At 45.2% G+C, this 23,754-nt stretch overlaps 1 protein-coding gene across 2 annotated transcripts in view; it reads right to left on the bottom strand.

The window, feature by feature from the left end:
- Window positions 1-23,754, bottom strand: part of TEK (TEK receptor tyrosine kinase) — a 180,471-nt gene that overhangs the window by 8,964 nt on the left and 147,753 nt on the right. For both annotated transcript variants that reach the window (XM_082247009.1, XM_082247008.1), the window contains 3 exons: window positions 17,857-17,927; window positions 11,832-11,872; window positions 9,487-9,583 (listed from right to left, as the gene is read on the bottom strand). In XM_082247009.1, coding sequence (XP_082103135.1) covers window positions 9,487-9,583; window positions 11,832-11,872; window positions 17,857-17,927 — 209 coding nt within the window. The remainder of the gene's footprint in view (window positions 1-9,486; window positions 9,584-11,831; window positions 11,873-17,856; window positions 17,928-23,754) is intronic.

A 23,754-nucleotide genomic window follows, 5' to 3' on the forward strand; every position in this document is an offset into this window, starting at 1 on the left:
AGAAAACAGTAAAGAAAACACAACCATACAATCCCATATACCCAATCCTATACCCACAGTTGATCCAGAGGAAGGTGAAAAACCCCAGCAAAGCATGATCCAATTTGCTACAGCAGGGGAAAAAAAAATCCTTCCTGTTCCCCAGAGAGGCAATTGGATATTCCTTAGATCAACTTTACCTATAAATATTAGTACTCATATTATGTACACCTAGGAAAGAATCCAGACCTTTTTTTAAAGCAATCTAGTGAGCTAGCCAGAACAACTTCTGGAGGGAGTCTATTTCACAACTCTTACTGTGAAAAAACCTTTCCTTATTTGGAAACTAAATCTCTTTTCCTCTAGACTTAAAAAGTGCCCCCTTGTCCTCTGTGATGACCTAAAGTGAATAACTCAACACCAAGTTCACTATATGGACCCCTTATGTATTTATACATGTTGATCATATCCCCCTTAATCTCCTCTTCTCAAGAGAGAATAAATTCAGTTCCCCTAATATTTCCTCATAGCTGAGCTCCTCTGTGCCTCTTATCAGTTTGATTGCCCTTCTCTGCACTTTCTCCAGTTCCCCGATATCCTTTTTGAGAACTGGTGCCTGAAACCGAACTGCATATTCCAGATGAGGTCTTACTAATGATTTGTACAGGGGTAAAATGATATCTCTCTCTCTGGAGTCCATGCCTCTCCTAATACAAGAATGGACTTTACTTGCTTTGGAAACCGCAGCTTGGCATTGCATGTTATTATTAAGCTTATGATCTACCAGAACACCCAGATCCTTCTCGGCTATTGATTCCCCCAGTTCTACTCCACCTAGTATGTGTGATGCATGCATATTCTTAGCCCCCAAGTGCGTAACTTTACATTTATCAACATTAAACCTCATTTGCCACATAGTTGCCCAATGAAACAGTGCATTGAGGTCAGCTTGTAAGTTGGAGACATCCTGTAAGGAAGTTATTCCACTGCATAGCTTGGTGTCATCTGCAAACACTGAAAATGTACTTTTAATCCCAGACCCTATATAATTTATAAAGATATTAAAAAGTAAGGGTCCCAGTCTGAACCTTGGGGTACATCACTGATAACCTTAGACCATTCAGAGTAAGAATCATTAACTACTACTCTCTGAATTGTATCTTTTAGCCAGTTTTCTATCCATTTACAAACTGATCTTTCCAAGCCTATAGACTTTACCGTACCCATTAGCCGTGTGTGGGAAACTGTGTTAAACGCTTTTGCAAAATCCAAGTATACTACATCCAAAGCCACACCTCTGTCCAAGGTTTCACTTACCTCCTCATAAAAAGAAATCAGGTTTGTTTGACAACTTCTGTCTTTCATGAATCCATGCTGTCTGTTGCTTAACCACTTAAGCCCCGGAGGATTTGGCTGCTAAAGGACCAGGGGTTTTTTTGCGATTTTTTACTGCGTGACTTTAACGGACAATTGCGCGGTCGTGCGACGCTGTACCTAAACTAATTTCACGTCCTTTTTTTCCCACAAACAGAGCTTTCTTTTGGTGGTATTTGATCACCTGTGCGATTTTTTGATCATGCGCTATAAACAAAAAAAGAGCGTAATTTTTGCAAAAATAACAATATTTTTCACATTTTTTTATATGAAATTCCCCAAAAAAAAAAGTAAAAATCAAAATTTTTTAACATTTTTCGGCCAATTTGTTTTATGCTACCTATGTTTGGTAAAAAAAATCGCAAAAAGCGTATTTTGATTGGTTTGCGCAAAAGTTATCGCGTTTACTAACAAAGAGAAAGATTTTTGTCATTTTTGGTGTTTTTTTTTTTAACGCGTAATGGCGGCGATCTGCGATTTTTTTTTCGGTACTGCGACATTGCGGCGGACAGATCGGACCCTTGACTGACATTTTTGACACTTTTGGGGTTACCAGTGACATTACTGCAGTAATCAGTGCTATACATATGCACTGTTACTGCAAAAATGACACTGGCAGGGAAGGGGTTAACTTTATTGGACAGGGAGGGGTTAAGTGTGTCCTAGGGGCGTGCTTTCTACTGTGTAGGGACATTCCTATTGGTGTAAAAGCAAAGATCAACCGTTCTACATAGTAGAACGGTCAGATCTTTACTTTTACACAGGGAGAACTGACAGGCAGCTTGTTTACACAAGCTGCTCTGTCTTTCTCCCTTCACAGGAGCGATCGCAGTGTGACTGGCGGACATCGAGTCCGCCGGTCACACGCACTGACTTGCCTGTGAACGAGCCGCGGCGGGCGCGCGCCTCGGCGGGCGCGCGCCCGCCCGCGATAGGCTCGCAAGTCAGTGACAGGCGAGTGACGTACCGATACGTCACTCTGCCTGGCCGGGGCTGACCGCCGCAGTATATAGTCGTGCGGCGGTCGGCAACCGGTTAAAATATTTTTTTCCAGCAAGAACTCATCTATGTGGTCTTTTATTAAACTCTCCAGTATCTTCCCAACTATAGAAGGGTTTTACCCCCTTAATGACCAGGCCAATTTTTGCGATACGGCACTGTGTTGCTTTAACTAACAATTGCGTGGTCGTGCCATGCTGTACCCAAAAATAGAGCTTATTTTTGGTGGTATTTGATCACCTCTGCAGTTTTTATTTTGTACGTTATAAACAAAAAAAGACCGTAAATTTTGGAAAAATTTTTTTTTTTACTTTCTGCTATAAAACATTCCCAATAAAAAATTTAAAAAATCAACTTTTTTTCATCAATTTAGGCCAATATATATTCTGCTACATATTTTTGGCAAAAAATCCTAATAAGGGTATTTTGATTGGTTTGCACAAACGTTATAGCGTCTACAAGATATGGGATACATTTATGGACTTTTTTTGGATACTTTATGGATTTTCTTTTTTTTATTGTTTTTACTAGTAATGGCGGTGATCAGCGTTTTTTAGCGGGACTGCGACATTGCGGCGGACAAATTTGACACTGACACTTTTTGGGGATCAGGGACACCAATACAGTGATCAGTGCTACCAATGCTAATAAAAATGCACTGTTACTGTATAAATGACACTGGCAGGGAAGGGGTTAACACTAGGGGTGATCAAGGGGTTAAGTGTGCTCCTAGGGAATGCTTTCTAACTGTGTGGGGGATGGATGTACTAGAGGAAAAGAGAGATCTGTGTTTCAGCTTAGCACTCTTCCTCTGTGACAGAACAGCTGTCAGCCTTGTTTACATAGGCAGACGGCCGTTCTGTCCTTCTCCTGCACGATCATGGTTGGCCCGCTGATTGGCTCCCGCTGTGTCTAATCACAGTGGGAGTGGTGCTCCAGCGGTGCACATGCCCCCAAGAACCCGTGCACAAAATCACGTACCTATATGTGATTTTGCACAGCCCGGCCACCCTGCCGCAGTATATATGCGATGGGCAATCCGGAAGTGGTTAAACTAACAGGTCTATAGTTACTTGGCAAAGACTTTGATCCATTTTTAAATATAGGCCCAACATTGGCCCTACACCAATTCAGTGGTACTATTCCAGTCCTTAATGAGTCCCTAAAAATTAGAAACAAAGGTTTTGAAATGACAGAGCTCAATTCTTTTAGGATGCGTGGGTGGATGCCATCTGGTCCAGGTGCTTTATCCACCTTTATTCTGTCTAAATATTTCTGGACCATATCCCTTTTGAGCCATTGTGGATCATTTGGGGCTGTGTCAATACTATCCCCATTATGGTCATGAGCTCCCACATGCTCCTTTGTATACACAGAGCTGAAGAAAGTATTTAATAAATTTGCCTTCTCTTTGTCCCCAGTCACCCACTCCCGATTATTTTGTAGAGGGCCTACATGTTCAGACCTGACCTTTTTATTATTAATATATTTGAAGAATTTTTTGGGATTTGTCCTACTATCTTTTGCAATCTGTCGTTCATTTAGAATTTTTTGCGTCTTTAATTTCCTTTTTACATATTCTGTTATATCCTTTGTAACAATTAAACAATGATAGTGTTCCTTCATTTTTATATGTTTTAAAAGCTCTTTTCTTATTATTTATAGCTTTTTTAACTTTGGCCGTGAGCCACATAGGTTTTATTTTTAGCCTTAAAACCCCAACTTATTGCCCATGGGAATATACTTTGCAGTACGTTCGCATACAGTTTTTATGAAGAATTCACATTTCTGTTCTGTGTTCATTGATGCCAATATTCCCTCCCAGTCTAAGTCTTGGAGAGCAACCTTCATCCTTGGAAAATTTGCTCTCTTAAAGTTAAGTGTCTCTGCATGGTTTGAGATTACCCGGTCCAGCAGAGCATCATTTCTAGTTGGGGCCTCAATAAACTGTACCAAAAAAAAGTATTTTAATAGGTTTATAAATGTGTGGCAAAAAATTTGGGGGAGCATACCCATGTATTTCCAAAGCTGCTGCAGCTATGAACCAAAAGACATGTATATTAAAAAAGAATAGCGCGCAAATGCAAAAGAAATTACTACCAAATCTGATTCTGGATTCATCTCTTTTTCATGGATAGTGTAGGACCCACTGATAATGGGGTACTTTGACGCAGTAGTGGGCTTGAGCACGATATGGCTAAACTCTCTTCAGATTTGGTAGTAATTTCTTTTGCATTTGCGCGCTATTCTTTTTTAATATACATGTCTTTTGGTTCATAGCTGCAGCAGCTTTGGAAATACATGGGTATGCTCCCCCAAATTTTTTGCCTGTTTATTATGTATTCGGTCTGACCAGACTATCGTGGTTGAGCAGCCCTACCCACCCCCCACACACACCTGTACTCAGTCAGTGTCCACCATCAAGTGGATATAGGAGGAGTCCCCTGTAGTGCATTTGCACATCTCTCCCAGCAAGGAGTATTATCTCCAAGGGTTAGAAAGGCTGGATTCATCTCTTTTTCATGGATAGTGTAGGACCCACTGATAATGGGGTACTTTGACGCAGTAGTGGGCTTGAGCACGATATGGCCATATGGTGGGACCAAACCCCCATTTTTATTTATGGACTCTCTTCAGATTTGGTAGTAATTTCTTTTGCATTTGCGCGCTATTCTTTTTTAATTTATAAATGTGTGCCCTTTAACTGTTCCAGCAGTGCCATTACTCCAGTCAATGTCTGGGTAGGTAAAACCCCCCATTATTATCACTGTCACAGCCCTTTCTATCTGTTCAAAGGGCTGAGTCTCAGCCTCCTCTTTAATACTAGGAGGTCTATAAAAAACTCCAATGATAATCTTTGTATTACGCAAATCCATGTACATTTCCACCCATACTTCTTCAGACTCACCACACTCTCCATCATATAGGTCCTCTTTGACACTCACGTTGAGATCACTTCTCACATAGAGACAGACACCACCACCCCTCCGTTTTACCCTGTCTTTCCGAAAGAGAGCATAGCCAGGAATTTTAATAGCCCAGTCATGTAAAGAATGAAGCCAAGATTCAGCAAAGCCAATTAAATCATAGTTCTCCTCGTGCACCCCAGCTTCCAGCTCACCTGTTTTGCTTGGCAGACTTCTGGCATTGGTGAACAAACACTTTAATTCATTGTCACATTTTGCACACTTATTTTACATATTTTTCATTTTGGTACAAATAGTACCATTTCCAATGGTTGTTTGTGACATGGGAACCTTCTTATCCTCTGCCATAGCTCTCCCCCATCTTTCCCAAATCCACCCACCAATAGGGGCTGACCACTGTCTGAACTGTCTGCCCCATTGTAACCTAATTCACCATACCCCTCAATCCTAGTTTAAATACTCTTTCAGCCTTCCCATAAACCACTCCCCAGCACAACAGACCCCCTTCTATTTAGGTGCAAACCATCTTTAGCATAAAGGTTGCACCCCAATGAAAAATGAGCCCAGTGCTCTAACAACCCAAATCCCCCCTTCTTACACCAGGTCTTTAGCCATGCATTCAGCTCCTCAATCTTCCCCTGTCTTATCTGCGTTGTGCATGGCACAGGCAATATTTCAGAGAATATCACCTTGGGGGTCCTTCCCTTCAACTTGCAGCCTAGTTCATTAAATTGGTTCTTAAGGAGCCACCGCCTTCCATATGTAGCAACCTCCTAGGTAGGTGCTAGTGAGAAAGTATAGTTTTGAGCTCTGCTTACCAGAAGAGCTGCAGGTAAATCTATATTGTTCTATGCATACCAGAGAGCAGGATCTGTTTTGAGGTTTGCTCATCGTACTCAGGATGCAACTCATTCTGTCTGGAGAGTGTTTCACACTGGTCCAATAGGGAGGCATGTTGGAGAGTGGTAGGAAGCCTGACAAATGGGTGCATAGGCTTTTGATACAGTCCTGATGATTGGCAGAGGGAAATGCCCCCGTGCATGTTGGGATAAAAGCCAGGAGCACATGTGCTCGAGGTCTTTCATCTAGATAGTGCAGTCCCAGAGGGAGGGGCGCTTGCCTCCTCCTCTGTAGAGGTGTCATGCAGCCTCAGGGGGTTGTTCTGAGGGCCTGGAGAGTAGCAGTGAGAAGCTGAACCCAGAGGTGCAGAGAAAATGACTGAGAGGGGAGACACTGGAGGATCTGTCTCTGCAGTACAGTGATTACCATTGCCGTCTGTTTGGAGCATAACTGAGGCCTCCTAGGTAGGGATGGGCTGTGTGTTCGAGTGGAACGTAAGTTCGAGTCAAACATCAGCTGTTCGTGTGTTAAACACACAAACAAAAGTGGAGCTCATCGGGAAGTTCGTCCGCTGACGGGTGCTCCATAATGCACTGCGCCTGTTGCAGTGTATTGATTGCTGATGAGTGGCCAAAGCATGCACCTGACCTTTATGCTTTGGCCAATCACATCACAATGTACTGTGAGAGCCATAATTGGCCAAAGGCAGAGTGCCTTTGGCCAGTCACGGCTCAGGGACTAAGTCCACGCCCCACACTATATAAAGCTGCTGCTTACTTGGCAGCTGTGTATAGTGTGTAACAATGGAGATTAGGCAGGTAGTTAGTGGATAGTGTGTTCAGTCAGTTTAGTGCAGTCAGTGTAGTGTACAGGCATAGAAAAAATAAAAAAGGCTTCCACCTCTTGGGATAATAAAGGACTTGTCAAAAACTGTTTACTGTTTTTTTTATTTTTTTACTTTTTTTGGTGAATGGGTAGGGGTACGATGTACCCGATACCCATTCACATAGGGGGGGCTGGGATCTGGGGGCCCCCTTGTTAGCACATTATGTGACACTTACCTCCAAACAAAGCCCTCGTCGCCCCCACTGGAGGCCATATCCATTTTCACCCATCTTCCTTCCAGGTCGGCGAACTCCCGCTGTGTTACAGACATCACGTGCGGAAGCCATTGGCCACGGCACAGGGCTCTGAAGAAATGGCACGGTCGACTGTTCCTTCAGAGCGCATGCGCCCATTACATCATAGGCGCATGATACAATAAATATCTACTAAACTCTGCAGGTTTAGGAGATATTTACAGTACCTATAGATATGCCTTATTATAGACTTACCTATAGGTACAAACACACAAGAGGTTTACAACCACTTTAATAAGAAAGACTCAACTTTGCACAGCTAACACCTGTATATCAGGCCATGTATTAGCAGGACTGCAGACAAAACAAAACCTACAAGGCATTAATAAAACAAACAGAACTATAAACAGCAAATTAATCTGCTTTGGCGGCCTAAAATATTAACTGCATAATGATCATGACAAACCATGACAGCCTATGGTTTAGCTTACTTACCTGTGCAGCACACATCCTTGACTGGCTCTAAGTTGATGGGAGAGGCTCCATTCCTGAACAGGTGACCACCAATACACCCCCAGGCAGCTGCTTGGGGCTTCCAGTCGCTACTACCGTGAGCCGTAAGTTATCCCAGCGCCATCTTGCTGCTCCCTGTTGACCAAAGGTCTGCCGGCACCATCCCCATCCACATATCAATCTGGAAAGGGCAGCCCGCAGTACAGCCACAAGAAGTAGATAAGGAGCCATCTTGGAAGGGGCCAGTGGCCCTAACAACAATGCCAGGGTTTTTGCAAGGGAAACAAAACATACACAGAGCACTAGACTAACCAAATAGTTTGCAGCCTCACCTGGGAGGAAAGACTGGATCAGTCCCAACAAACAACAAAGGCAGAACTGTTTTACCTGCATCCAGGGACCAGTATCCTGCATCCCAGTACCTGGACCTGGGGGAGGCCGCCCTCGTATCGACAGTTTACACCCAAACAAAGGGAGCTTAATCACAAGGGAGGCTGAACCTGTGTGGCTGGCCAGATGAATGCGGCAAGGTGAGGGCAAAGAGAATGCTGCCTTAGGGGAGGCAACTCATCATTTATATAGTATTACCATTCCTAATTTTTGCGATGGGTGCAGCCTTTACCCATACCTGTATCCTGTCATGCTTGTGTCAGGATAAAATAAATACATAAAATGTGCTCCTCTTTAATCCCATATTAATCCTCACAACCTCTTATCAGCCCGAATGAAATCCTTCCTCCTCTCCCGTTACCTACATTTTTTCTTCTGACTTTTTTATTGTTTCCCTTTTTTTTAACCATCATAGTAAAACTTTTTCTTTTTTCATTTTTATTTCTTTAGTGTCTAATTTAAAGAATGATCAAATTTAAAAAAAAAAAAAAAAAAAAGTCTATGAAATATTTTGCTACCAAAATATCAACTAGAACTAAAACCCTACTTTATAAGATTTGTACGGACCAATTCATAAATCTTTGCTCAATGTCTAAATCCATCCTTACAAAAAAATATTAGAGATTGTGGGTACAACATAGATATTCTTTTGCCATATGATTTATGATGGATTAGAAATGGCTAAATCTTTGTCACAGCAAGGTCTTTGAGATACCATACATATATTGTCTGCAACCACTACTTACCATATCTACTTCAGCAATAGGTGTCAGAACATTATTTAGCAGAATAATGCTTGAGGAATGTACATTCTAATTTGCATATCTGAATGCAAGAAGGCAAATATGGTGACGAGTTGTGCGGAATAATTTTAAAAGCAGTTTCCAGTTCTGTGGTATAAACTGGTCTAGGAGATAAGTGACATATGCCCAAGATGTATTATTGAAATATGGAAGCTGCAATGCTGATCTAGAGGTTTCAGCACTCAGTTACAGAGCCACGACAGGTATGCAGATACAGAGCTCTGAATTTCCTAATCTGCATGCTTATTAAGTGGAATAGTGACTCATAATGTTTTAAACCTGAGACAGCGAAGAAACTCACTTTTTTTTTAGAGATCTCCTATTTAATCATTTATTCAAAATTGCAATAATATGCAGAGAAAGAGGAACCATGTGTTAGAGAAAAGAGAACTTGATTAAAACTATTTTGTCTCAGTAAGATTTCTTATACTTTGGTGGTTTATTATTTTCCAGTTTAGATGCAAATAGTGCTTTTAGGGGTTCTTGAAACCACACTGTAGTGCAATGGGATTTCCAGAAATTAACACATTTACAATAATAATAGTTTATAAAGTAATGCTCAGAATATCATGCTTTTCTTACACTTCATCATCGCAGTTAAGAGGTTTTTCAAGTCTGTACCCTTGTGGTAACTTCTCATAGAGTTCTGCACAAGTCATACCACAATATGGAGTCCCACCTGCAGGTTGGAAACAGGTTATATTAATAGCTATAAAATATCAGCACTTTAGATCCACTATGGAAACCCCAATAATAATATAGTATCTCTGGGTATACTAAACATTCTGCTTTAGCTTCATTTTAATATTTTTTAATCATTTGCAATGTGTTTCCTTTATCTACATAATTAAAGAATTGTCAAAATATGTAGGCAAGTCTTATTTATAACATCATTAAATTTTTATGATATACACTGCTCAAAATAATTAAAGGAACACTTTGAAAACACATCAGATCTCAATAGGGAAACATATCTTGCTGGATATCTATACTGATGTGGACTGGGTAATGTGTTAGGAAGGATAGGATGCCACATCGTTTGATGGAAATTAAAATTATCAACCGACAGAGGGCTGAATTCAAAGACAAAAAAAAATTGAGCAGTAGGCTAGTCCATTTTACTGAAATTTCATTGCAGCAACTCAAAATGGTACTCAGTAGTTTGTATGGCCCCCCACGTGTTTGTATGCTTGCTTGACAACATCAGAGCATGCTCCTAATGAGACGATGGATGGTATCCTGGGGTATTTCCAAGAGATTAGTGCAAGGATACAGTACAGTTCTCCAAAAAGAAACTAAAGCTTAGTGTGATGGAGAAAAATTCTTTGGCATCTCTTACACTTGATAGCATTAATGTTCATGAATCTACTAATAACGCTATGGAAGTGTGGTGATTATGCAGGGTTACAATGAGGAAAACCACTGCTCTAAAGTAGCACGGCCCATCCCAAGTTGGCTAAAGACCACCTGGTTGTTTAAAGCATTACTGGCGCAACACCTACACACACTATATCCTTAACCCTAATGTATGTGATGGAGGAAGTAAGATGTTATGGGGCTGCTTTTCTATCTTAGTACCTAAACAGCTTACAGTTAATATGGATCCAAATAATTTCAACATACATAAAAATAACTATTTGGCCTTGATTTAAAACTGTAAGTTGAGTCATGCAATATACCAGTGACCTGAAATATAGCAGCAAATCAACAAAAGAGTGTTAGTAGGAATGTACGGTTTTAAAATAGCCAGGTCATAATCCTAAAATGAAAGTTTCTGAAATGGAGAGTGTGATTCTGAAAATACAGTTTTGTATATATTTGTTCAAAACAAATACTGTAAGGTAAAATATGTGTAGTCTTTCCTTACGAGATAAATTAATACAAACAAAATTCTTACATCGTGTTTATTTTACCCGGTGAGATTGCACAAAATTTACCCGGATAGGAACGCTTATTGTCCTCGTCGCTAGACTCAGTTGGGTACCTATTTTCACATGTTTTGGCAGTGCCCTAAGATACAAGCCTTTTGGTCTACTGTCTTTGAGCTTATCAACCTTAGGCTTGACTTATCAATTCCTATGTCTCCAGAACTGGCTCTGTTTGGATCCCTGATGACGCTCAGAGGTCCCATCATAGTAAATTATTTATCTCATATCTGTAATTCTATGCTAAAAAGGTGATGATTTGTAAATGGTCCTCCTCTGCTCCACCTACTCTGTCATCCTGGGAGGCTATGATGGATGCTGCGCTGCCTCTTTATAAACTAACCTACATTAGTCATGGCTGTCCTTTGAAATTTGAAAAGGTGTGGCTGTGGTGGGCCTCTCAGTAGCAGGTAGCTTCTACTTATCTCTTTTTTTCTTTGTACCTTTGTACTATGTGTGCTGTTGTGTTATGTTGCCCCCTGTATTTGACTGATGCCTATTTCCCTCCCTCCCCCCTCCCTCCATTTTCTACACTCCATGCCCCCCCCTTCCCTTTACTCCCCGCCCCCCTCCCCACTGGGACAATATGATCTCTATAGTTGATACAATGGGGCTGTGATATGGCGGGTTATCCTTCCATAAAACTTCTGGTCATGTATATCTGTCTATTTTGTTCTTTCATCTTTTTCATGTGCATTTGCAATACGTGTTTGATTGTATCTATGTATTGTCAAGTCAACTTGGTTTTGTACAGTTTGCTTTCTGTATGTTCTATTTTTTGTATAATTGTTAAAAAATGCGGGGACTTTCAGTTCCAAAACAGCTAAAGAGTCCCCTATTGTCTATCACTATAGATATTGTATCAATACTGCAACACATTTTATCTAAAATTATTTTATAAAGAATGTTATGCAACTATATCAATATAAAGAATATACAGGTAAAAACTTTCTATTTTTAAATGCAAGTATTCCTGTGCTGTGTTAAAACAGTTTTACTTACCCAAACTGACAATTTCCCATAATAAAACACCAAATGACCATCTATTAGAACAAAAAAACATGAAGATTGTTGGTCACAGAAGTTCAAATATGTAAAATCATTGTCTAAAATGTATCTACTGCACATCTTATTTATGGAACATCCATTTATAAGATGATCTATTAACCACTTGTTTACTCTGAACTTATACTCCCTTCCTGACCAGGCCACTTTTCAGCTGTCAGAGCTTTCACAATTTGCATGACAGTTGCGCTGTCATGCATCACTGTACCCATATGAAATGTTATCATTTTTTCACACAAATAGAGCTTTCTTTTGGTGGTATTTAATCACCACTGGATTTATTTATTTTTGCTAAAAAAAAAAAAAAACTGAATATTTTAAAAAACAAAAACAAAAAAATAGTTAATATTTCTCTTTCACTGATGTGCGTTGATGAGGCTGCACTGATGAGGTGGCACTTATAGGCACTGATAGGTGGCACTGATGGCCACTAATGAGGCGGCACTGATGGGCACTGATCAGAAGGTACTGATGAGGCTGCTCTGATAGGTGGCACTGATGGGCGCTGATAGGCGCCACTGAAGGGCACTGAGAGTTGGCGCTGATAGGCGCCACTGAAGGGCACTGAGAGTTGGCACTGATAGGTGTCACTGATAGGCATTGGTAGGTTGCACTGATGGGCATTGATGGGCAGCGCTGATGGGAACTGATAGCCAGCACTGATAAGTAACACTGATGATGACGCACTGATGAGCACTGATTGGCGGCACTGGTTGGGGACTGATTAGCAGTACTAATGGGCACTGATTAGCAGCGCTGGTGGGCAAATAATGAGAGTGTGTGTTGTTGCACCTAATGCCCTTAGTAGTGTCAGTAAAAGAATTGTGTTGTAAAGTGCAAAGAAAGTTCAAAAATCTTCCTCCTTAGTGTCCTTGGTAAATAGTAATACACAAACAAATATACTTGGGTCATCTATAAATATATATATAATATTTATATATATATAGCACTGGTGGGCACTGATTAGAAGCACTGGTGGGCACTGAGGGGCCGATGTCCCTGTAACAGAAGCCGGTTAAAGGCTTTCTTCTTTTTTCCTCAAGCTGTCAGCGTGAGAAAAAAAGCCAATAACCAGCTTCTGTTTACTTCTGTGATTACATCAGTCATTGGCTGACAGCTAATCACTTGGTAAAAGGCCTGCTGTGATTGGCCCTTTACCCCGATCTGTGATCAGCCGAGTCCCAAGGAAACCCTGCCATTTTAAGCCCGTGCTGTAGCCAGAGGCGGCTCTCTAATTAGGCAGTTTAGGCGGCCGCCGAAGGCCTCGCGCTAAGAGGGGCCTCGCGGCCGCCTAATCCATGTAGTCAGGGCCGGCGCGGCGCTGCCTCTGTTTGCTCCCGCTAAGAGGGAGCCTGCCCGCGTCCTGCCCATCCGTTCCGCCGCTTGGAGGGGGCACAAAATTACTGTCTGTGTGATGGAGCATGGAGGGGGAGAGACGCTGTTGTCCGCTCGTTGCAGAGCGGAGGGTGGAGGCTAGCAGAGTGTCACTGCGAACTAAGTGCGGACCACCCCGCCTATCCTCCGCCCATAGAGAATTTGGAGGAGAAAGTCAGCTGACGGCCATTGCCAATAGAGTGAGGCGGGAGGAGCTCTGGCTGGCTCTGCAAGGAGACCCCATGATGAAAAGGCAACCAGGAAGTCTGAAGAGGCAGAAGCGCTGAGGCTGAACATCTGTCTGAAGCTGAGGGAGAAATCGACTGACAAAGTAAGTAATTGCCAGTGCAATTGATTGGTAATTGGTGCCGTTCTCCCCCACCATCCCCACTGCCTCTTTCTGATCCCATCCCCCCACAACCTTCAAAGATCTCATCGTTGGGGGGGGGGGGATTAGTAAGAGGTGGTGGGGGAGGATTGCACCCCCCCCCATTACCACTACAGCTGCCACTGATCCCCCCCCTCACCACTACAGCTGCCACTGATCCCCCCCCTCACCATTACAGCTGCCACTGATCCCAGCCCCCATCACCACCGCTGCCACTCAATCCACCCCCCATCACCACAGCTGCCACTCATCCCACCCCCCATCACCACCGCTGCCACTCATCCCACCCCCCATCACCACAGCTGCCACTCAATCCACCCCCCATCACCACCGCTGCCACTCAATCCACCCCCCATCACCACCGCTGCCACTCATCCCACCCCCCATCACCACCGCTGCCACTCAATCCACCCCCCCATCACCACCGCTGCCACTCATCCCACCCCCACATCACCACCGCTGCCACTCACCCCACCCCCACATCACCGCCGCTGCCACTCATCCCACCCCCACATCACCGCCGCTGCTACTCATCCCACCCCCACATCACCACCGCTGCTACTCATCCCACCCCCCATCACCACCGCTGCCACTCATCCCACCCCCCATCACCACCGCTGCCACTCAATCCACCCCCCATCACCACTGCTGCCACTCAATCCACCCCCCATCACCACCGCTGCCACTCAATCCACCCCCCATCACCACAGCTGCCACTCAATCCACCCCCCCATCACCACAGCTGCCACTCAATCCACCCCCCATCACCACAGCTGCCACTCAATCCACCCCCATCACCACAGCTGCCACTCAATCCACCCCCCATCACCACCGCTGCCACTCAATCCACCCCCCCATCACCACCGCTGCCACTCATCCCACCCCCCATCACCACCGCTGCCACTCATCCCACCCCCCATCACCACCGCTGCCACTCAATCCACCCCCCATCACCACCGCTGCCACTCAATCCACCCCCCATCACCACCGCTGCCACTCAATCCACCCCCCATCACCACCGCTGCCACTCAATCCACCCCCCCATCACCACCGCTGCCACTCAATCCACCCCCCATCACCACCGCTGCCACTCAATCCACCCCCCATCACCACAGCTGCCACTCAATCCACCCCCCATCACCACAGCTGCCACTCAATCCACCCCCCATCACCACAGCTGCCACTCAATCCACCCCCCATCACCACCGCTGCCACTCATCCCACCCCCCATCACCACCGCTGCCACTCAATCCACCCCCCCATCACCACCGCTGCCACTCAATCCACCCCCCATCACCACAGCTGCCACTCATCCCACCCCCCATCACCACCGCTGCCACTCATCCCACCCCCCATCACCACCGCTGCCACTCATCCCACCCCCCATCACCACCGCTGCCACTCATCCCACCCCCCATCACCACCGCTGCCACTCAATCCACCCCCCATCACCACCGCTGCCACTCAATCCACCCCCCATCACCACCGCTGCCACTCAATCCACCCCCCATCACCACCGCTGCCACTCAATCCACCCCCCCATCACCACCGCTGCCACTCAATCCACCCCCCCATCACCACCGCTGCCACTCAATCCACCCCCCATCACCACAGCTGCCACTCAATCCACCCCCCATCACCACAGCTGCCACTCAATCCACCCCCCATCACCACAGCTGCCACTCAATCCACCCCCCATCACCACCGCTGCCACTCATCCCACCCCCCATCACCACCGCTGCCACTCAATCCACCCCCCCATCACCACCGCTGCCACTCAATCCACCCCCCATCACCACAGCTGCCACTCAATCCACCCCCCATCACCACAGCTGCCACTCAATCCACCCCCCATCACCACCGCTGCCACTCATCCCACCCCCCATCACCACCGCTGCCACTCATCCCACCCCCCATCACCACCGCTGCCACTCATCCCACCCCCCATCACCACAGCTGCCACTCACCCCAACCCCCATCACCACCGCTGCCACTCATCCCACCCCCCATCACCACCGCTGCCACTCATCCCACCCCCACATCACCACCGCTGCCACTCATCCCACCCCCCATCACCACCGCTGCCACTCATCCCACCCCCACATCACCACCGCTGCCACTCATCCAAACCCCCACATCACCACCGCTGCTACTCATCCCACCCCCACATCACCACCGCTGCTACTCATCCCACACCCACATTACCATCGCTGCCACTTATCCCACCCCCCCATCACCACTGCTGACACTCATCCCACCCCCATTACCACTGCTGCCACTCATCCCACCCCTCATCACCACTGCTGCCACTCATCCCACCCCCCATCACCACCGCTGCCACTCATCCCACCCCCCATCACCACCGCTGCCACTCATCCCACCCCCCATCACCACCGCTGCCACTCATCCCACCCCCCATCACCACCGCTGCCACTCATCCCACCCCCCATCACCACAGCTGCCACTCACCCCAACCCCCATCACCACCGCTGCCACTCATCCCACCCCCCATCACCACCGCTGCCACTCATCCCACCCCCACATCACCACCGCTGCCACTCATCCCACCCCCCATCACCACCGCTGCCACTCATCCCACCCCCACATCACCACCGCTGCCACTCATCCAAACCCCCACATCACCACCGCTGCTACTCATCCCACCCCCACATCACCACCGCTGCTACTCATCCCACACCCACATTACCATCGCTGCCACTTATCCCACCCCCCCATCACCACTGCTGACACTCATCCCACCCCCATTACCACTGCTGCCACTCATCCCACCCCCCATCACCACTGCTGCCACTCATCCCACCCCCCATCACCACCGCTGCCACTCATCCCACCCCCCATCACCACCGCTGCCACTCATCCCACCCCCCATCACCACCGCTGCCACTCATCCCACCCCCCATCACCACGGCTGCCACAATATGCAGTTCATTTTAATATCGCCTGCTTATTTATTTCTTTTATCGTGTGTGGGGGGCCTCCTACATGATTTTCGCCTAAGGCCTCAAAAAGTCTAGAGCCGCCTCTGGCTGTAGCCGTCTTTCGGCTATAGCGTGGGCGCAAGTGGTTAAAGCAATTACAATAAAATGCCAATTGTGAAAATATAGCTAACAAATCATAATGTAATTTGGGTTGGTTTTTTGGTAATCATTAGTTTGGCTGATCTTGTTGATCTTCAACTGCTTGAAGTACACTATTTAGCAGCCCTTATTTAGTATGGCAGTGAAAAGAGTTAAGTGCAAATTACAGTTCTAAAGCAAGCAAAAGGGAACCCCTTATGTATAAATGAGACTTTCATGAAGTGAACACTGATTGGTTAAAATGGGATACTACACTTTGTGTTCAATGCTTTGCTTCCAGCAATATTTATTGAAAAGTGCCTGGTAGAGGTGGTTAAAATGTATGTTGAGTTACTGACCTAGAAAAAGTTTGCAGCCAGAGAAATGAGAGGTGAAATTGCCAGTTAGGCAAGCAGCATTTTCAGAAGGAAAGGTCAACCATGGTCAACTCCAAGGTTTGTTAGGAGTGTTTCCGAAAACCAAAGTTTTTGGTAACATATTTGCGCAGAGTAAAGCAGAGCAAGACATTTTATAGATATTTGTCCTGTTTACCAGAAGAAAATCCTAAATTTTGGCCTGACCCTGGAAAAGTAATAGAGGGAAAATCTTCTAATGAGGACGCTAGTTCTGGGGGTCCCTAAGGATTCCCCTAATTTGTAGGGATTTCCCATAACTTCTTGTTTTGGCTATGGGACAGTGAAATGAAGGGAATTCTCCCCAATGAGACACAGAGGGACAAAAGTAAACTGACAGGGGTTATTATCTTCCCTTTCTCTTTCATAAATAAAAAAAAAAGTTTTACCTATAGTTCTACTTTATGAAGTCTTAGATCCTAGTTATGCTTTTCTTTTACAGGATCTTCATTGATGATCTCCTGATTTTCCCATCGGGTGGCATTAACATAATAATAACAAAATATATATATCTCTGCTCCCACTTTTGAAGTCAGTCCCCCTATTCCAATAAAATGGGCTTCATACAGGTTTAAAAAAAAAAAAAGTACGGGGGGGGGGGTCCAATTTTTTTTTGTTTCTAGAAAATCTCTCTATTCACTACTACCTGAAACCTCCGTTCGCTAAAATAAAACAGTATATACATCTGACTAGAATTAAAATGTACTCACACATCACTGTTCGTTGTATAAACACTGTAGTTCAAAGATTCAATTGCCATCCATCGAACTGGGAGCCGTCCCTAAAGAAAATATTATGAAATATAGTATACCATTCACTTACATCTTGCTTTATGGGGAATATAAAGTATAGTACAAGAGAGGGGGTGCTGTTCTAGCGTACATTATTTTAAAATGTGCCTATCCTTGAACTATACCATATCTGGTTCAAAATCTCGGCAAATCATTGAATCCAATTTATGGTTACATTTCACCTCAGATAGAACATAATTAGGGTTGAGCGAACCCGGACTGTATTGTTCGGGATCGTACCGGACTTTTGGGTATTCGGTACCCAGACACGGACCTGAACATTTCACTGTATGTTCGGATACTGTCCGTTGTTCAGTAATGTTATTTGATGTTTTGGCGCAGTTTTAATGGCGCGGTTTCAACAGGTGCAAGGCAGCCAATCAGTAAGCATTTAACTAGTGTGCCCTTAGAAGCCATCACAGCCATACCTACTAATGGCATGGCTGTGATTGGCCAGTGCAGCATGTGACCCAAAGTCTATATAAGCTGGAGTCACATAGCGCCACGCGTCACTCTGCTCAAACTATACAAGGGAGAGGTTCCTGATGCTGCTGAGGGAGAGATAGGGAGATTATTGTAAGGTCAGGCTGGAGATTGCTTTGAGGGAAAGCATAGGAAGAATCGTCTTTAATCAGACAGCGATCTACATTGCACAATCTTTATGCCCTGACCTGAGCCCAGTGAGGAGGAGAAAGGAGAAAAAAAAAACATTTATCAGTCTGTTAGGTGGGCGGCGTGCGGTGCTACCCATTTAATGCAAGCTCAGTGCATATGTGTCTGCTTAATCTGCATTTAAAAAAGATTATTAAAGATATTTTACTTTGACATACATTGTTTAGACCAGGGGTGGGGAACCTACGGTTCGGGGGCCGTATGCGGCCCCCAAAGTCATCTGGTCCGGCCCCCCATGCAGCTGAGTCTGTGTCTCTCAGCTGATCTGTCAGAATGGAGCCGATGCTTCCTGTATAGTTCCTGCTCCGTTATGACAGTCTAAGTGAGTCACAGTGATATCAAATGCACTCTGCCTGTGACCAATACAGGAAACATCACCTCTTCCTCCAGCGTGGCGCTGCTACACTTCTCCTAGCCAGCAGCACACACAGCAGTACCAGCCAGAGCCAGCAGTACCAGCAGTACCAGCCAGAGCCAGCAGTACTCGAAGCAGTACCAGCCAGAACCAGCAGTACACACAGCAGTACCAGCCAGAACCAGCAGTACCCACTGCAGAACCAGCAGTACTAGCCAGAGCCAGCAGTACCAGCCAGAGCCAGCATTACCCACAGCAGTACCAGCCAGAGTCAGCAGTACCTACAACAGTACCAGCCAGCAGTACCTACAGCACAGTACCAGCCAGCAGTATCAGCCTGAGCCAGCAGTACCCACAGCAGTACCAGCCAGAGTCAGCAGTACCTACAACAGTACTAGCCAGCAGTACCTACAGCACAGTACCAGCCAGTAGTACCAGCCTGAGCCAGCAGTACCCACAGCAATACCAGCCAGCAGTACCAGCCTGAGCCAGCAGTACCCACAGCAGTACCCGCCTGAGCCAGCAGTACCCACAGCACAGTACCAGCCATCAGTACCAGCCTGAGCCAGCAGTGCTCACAGCAGTACCAGCCAGCGGTATCTACAGCACAGTACCAGCCTGAGCCAGCAGTACCCACAGCAGTACCAGCCTGAGCCAGCAGTACCAGCCAGCTGTACCCACCAGCAGTACCAGCCAGCTATACCCACCAGCAGTACCCGCCAGCAGTTCTTTTCAAAACTTACCACCACAAAAAAGTAGACTGCGCTCCAGACTGACCGACGCAAACCTGTAAAACCAGTTGCGAGTAGCAACATCATCAATACCAGCTAATATCACACACCTCACCAGAGAGAAGCAGTTGCAGCCATCACATTAGGGTTGAGTTAAATAAATGTTTGACCAAATATAACAGGATCCTTTTTAAGGTGATAATTTTGTACAGCGCCCGAATGATTTTATAAATACCCAAATGGCCCTTGGCAGAAAAATGGTTCCCCACCCCTGGTTTAGACAGACACTGCTTTTCTAACCTGCTCTTCAAAAAGCACCAATGTAAGGGGACAATAATTATTTTTCAGTATTTAGGGGAAAAAAAATATTTTTCAGTTTTTCATTCAAATGTTTTTTTTTTTATTCAATAGCGGAATAGAACAACAACAGTATCCAACCTGTTAGGCGTGCGGTGTGCGACCATTTCATGCAAGCTGATTGCATATGTGTCTGCTTAATCTGCATTTAAAAAAGTAAAAAAACTTTTTTCCTTCATATTTTACTTTGACATACATCGTTTAGACAGATACTGCTTTTCTAACCTGCTCTTCAAAAAGCTTTAATGTAAGGGGAAAATAATTGTTTTTCAGTATTTAGGGAAAAAAATTATTTTTCAGTTTTTCATTCAAATGGTTTTTTTCTTATTCAATAGTGGAATAAAACAACAACAGTATCCAACCTGTTAGGCGCGCGGTGTGTAGCGGCCATTTCATGCAAGCTGAGTGCATATGTGTCAGCTTAATCTGCATTTAAAAAAAGAAAATAACTTTTTTCCTTCATATTTTACTGTGACTTACAGTGTTTAGACACTGCATTTCAAATCTGCTATTCAACAAGCACCAATTAAGGGGACAATTATTTTTCAGATTTTCATTCATATGTTACAGTGCGATACACCCATTGCATACTGCTGTTGTATTCCGCTTTGCAATAAAAACCCATTTAGGGGAAAATAAATAAATTGCAGCCTAGTCTGCATATGGTACAGTGAGATTCACCCATTGCATACTGTTGAATTCTGCTTTGCAATAAAAACCCATGTAGGGGAAAAAAAAGTTAATTGCGGCCTAGTCTGCATATGTTACAGTGAGATACACCCATTGCATACTGTTGTATTCTGCTTAGCAATAAAAACCCATTTAGGGGATAAAAAGTTAACTGCGGCCTAGTCAGCATATGTTACAGTGAGATACACCCATTGCATACTGTTGTATTCCGCTTTGCAATAAAAACCCATTTAGGGGAAAAGAAAGTTAATTGCGGCCTAGTCTGCATATGGTACAGTGAGATACACCCATTGCATACTTTTGTATTCCGCTTTGCAATAAAAACTCATTTAGGGGAAAAAAAAGTTAATTGCGGCCTAGTCTGCATATGTTACTTTTAGATACACCCGTTGGATACTGTTGTTCTATTCCGCTATTCAATAAACACCCATTTACAGAAACAATATTAAATTGCGGCCTAGTCTGTATCTGTACGTGTGAGATGCGCCGGTTGTATATTGTTGTTCTATTCCGCTATTCAATAAACACCCATTTAGCGAAAAAATATTAAATTGTGGCCTAGTCTGCATCTGTACGTGTGAGATACACCCTTTTAGATACTGTTGTTCTATTCTGCTATTCAATAAACACCCATGTAGGGAAAAAATATTAAATTGCGGTCTAGTCTGCATCTGTACGTGTGAGATACACCCTTTTAGATACTGTTGTTCTATTCTGCTATTCAAACAACACCCATGTAGGGAAAAAATATTACATTGCGGCCTAGTCTGTATCTGTACGTGTGAGATACACCCGTTGTATACTGTTGTTCTATACCACTATTCAATAAACACCCATTTAGGGAAAAGAATATAAAATTGCGGCCTAGTCTGTATCTGTACGTGTGAGACACACCCGTTGTATACTGCTGTTCTATTTCGCTATTCAATAAACACCCATTTAGGGAAAAAATATTAAATTGCGGCCTAGTCTGTATCTGTACGTGTGAGATACACCCTATAAATTTGTTTGGCGCATCTCCTTCCACCACCGAGGATTGCAGGGTGCTTCAGTTTGCCTCCTGTTGCTAACTCCTCCTACTCTGCTTCCTCGTCCTCATCCTCTACTGCCTCCGCATCCGGAGCAGTGATAATTTCCAAGGCTTTCAGGGCAGTCATTCACAAGTTGTCCAGCAAGGGCACAGTTCTAGAGGATGACGAGGTGGAGGATGAGGAGGAGATGGAGGCGGAGGAACCATGTTCACAGCAGGGTGGCACCCAGATAACTGATAACAACAGACACTACCCTTGATCTTAGCCAAAAGGTCGAGAAGCAATGCTGGTGGCATTCCCACCTGACAGCGGGGCGCAGTGGAAGCACAAGGCGAAGGCAGAGGAGGAGGAGGAGGTTGCCAACGCAGCCAGGGCACCGCCAGCACCTCATAAGGCAGGGTTAGCATGTATGAAATGTGGAAAAGCTTTGTCGGCATGCCACAACAACCAGGACCACCAGCTGTTTTTTTTTTCTCAAAAGCCTGTGGTGTGTGAATACACTCAGACTATCACCCGGTGGGTGCATAAAAAAGTGCACAGCAAAAAAGTGAAACACAAAAAGTGCACAGGGTGTACACATGGTCCTTGACCCTGATCCCCCAGGGCGCAAGGCTCCTGACAGGGACTGGGGTACTTACACTGGCTAACCTGGCCAAAATCAGGCAGCCCCGTTCTTTAGGAGGTCTGCTGAAACAGACCACCCCAAGTACTAGGTGGGGCTCTCCCGAAGAGAGACCCCATGAGAGAGGGCGAACCAAGCCAGAAAGCCATATCCACCCCCTCCCAAGACTTTCAGGGACAGGCCCAAGGACCTTCACCCTACTAATCACGCTGTGCAAAATAAAGTGTACCGCCACAATAAAAAACACAAAACGTGAGACACACAACACATAAAAGTGGGGAAAGGGATAGTGGAGAAGTGCAAGGTTAGTGCCACATTGCAATACTATGGCAGGCCCTTCGGCCAGGAATTTTCCTCTGGTCCTGACTCCTGACCAAAAGGCCTTGCCCTAGAGGCAGGTGTGAAAAACACGTGTAGGAAGTGCAGTGTCCTTGGTGCCATACTTATAGTGTTTCGATCCACCGTAAATTATGGCACCCCTGGACTGCCACTCCAGGGGCACATACACCACAGGCTTTTCTGAATCCCGGTCCCTGGCAAGACCAGTGCAGCCCCGTCCCTACCAGAAGGCCTCAGAACTTAGACAGCTTTGGGAGAGCCTGGCCCACAACCAGGGACACATACCTTTTCCAAGGCGAGACTCAACCCAGAAGGGGGGAAAAGCCCCCCGCTGCCATCACCGTTCCTTACCATATACCATATACAGTTCCTTACCGTTCCTTACGTACTATACACATACTGAATGACGGGTCTGCCCCCTTCAACTTCTGGGTCTCCAAATTCGGCACATGGCCTGAGCTTGCCCTTTACACCTTGGAGGTGCTGGCTTGCACTGCAGCCAGTGTATTATCTGAATGTGTATTTAGCACGGCTGGGGGCGTTATCACAGACAAGCGCTGCTGCCTGTCTAGAGCTAATGTGGACAAGCTCACGTTCATTAAAATGAACCAGGCATGGATCCCACAGGACTTGTCCGTACCTTGTGCAGAATAGACATGTATACCGGCCTTACCCAGCCATTGTTGTATTTTTGATCTTTCTCACTCTTTTGGGGTGTACCCTAATTTAAAAAGAAATAAAATTAAAAACAAAAACCAGTGTTGGCTACCTCGTCCTCCTCCACCGCAGCTTCCACCGACACCGCCACATCCACCGCCACCTCAACCTCCTACTCCATATGGGCCTCGTCCTCCTTTTCCAACACTGCCACCACTTCCACCTACACCGCCATATCCTCCGCCACCTCAACCTCCTACTCCATATGGGCCTCGTCCTCCTCCTACATCATTCAAGATGATTATTTTTTATTTTTCTGTTTTTAATGTTATTTTAAGTTATTTCCCTATCCACATTTGTTTG

The sequence above is a fragment of the Pelophylax lessonae genome (genome assembly GCF_965119305.1).
Source record: "Pelophylax lessonae genome assembly, chromosome: 1".
Lineage (NCBI taxonomy): Eukaryota > Metazoa > Chordata > Amphibia > Anura > Ranidae > Pelophylax > Pelophylax lessonae.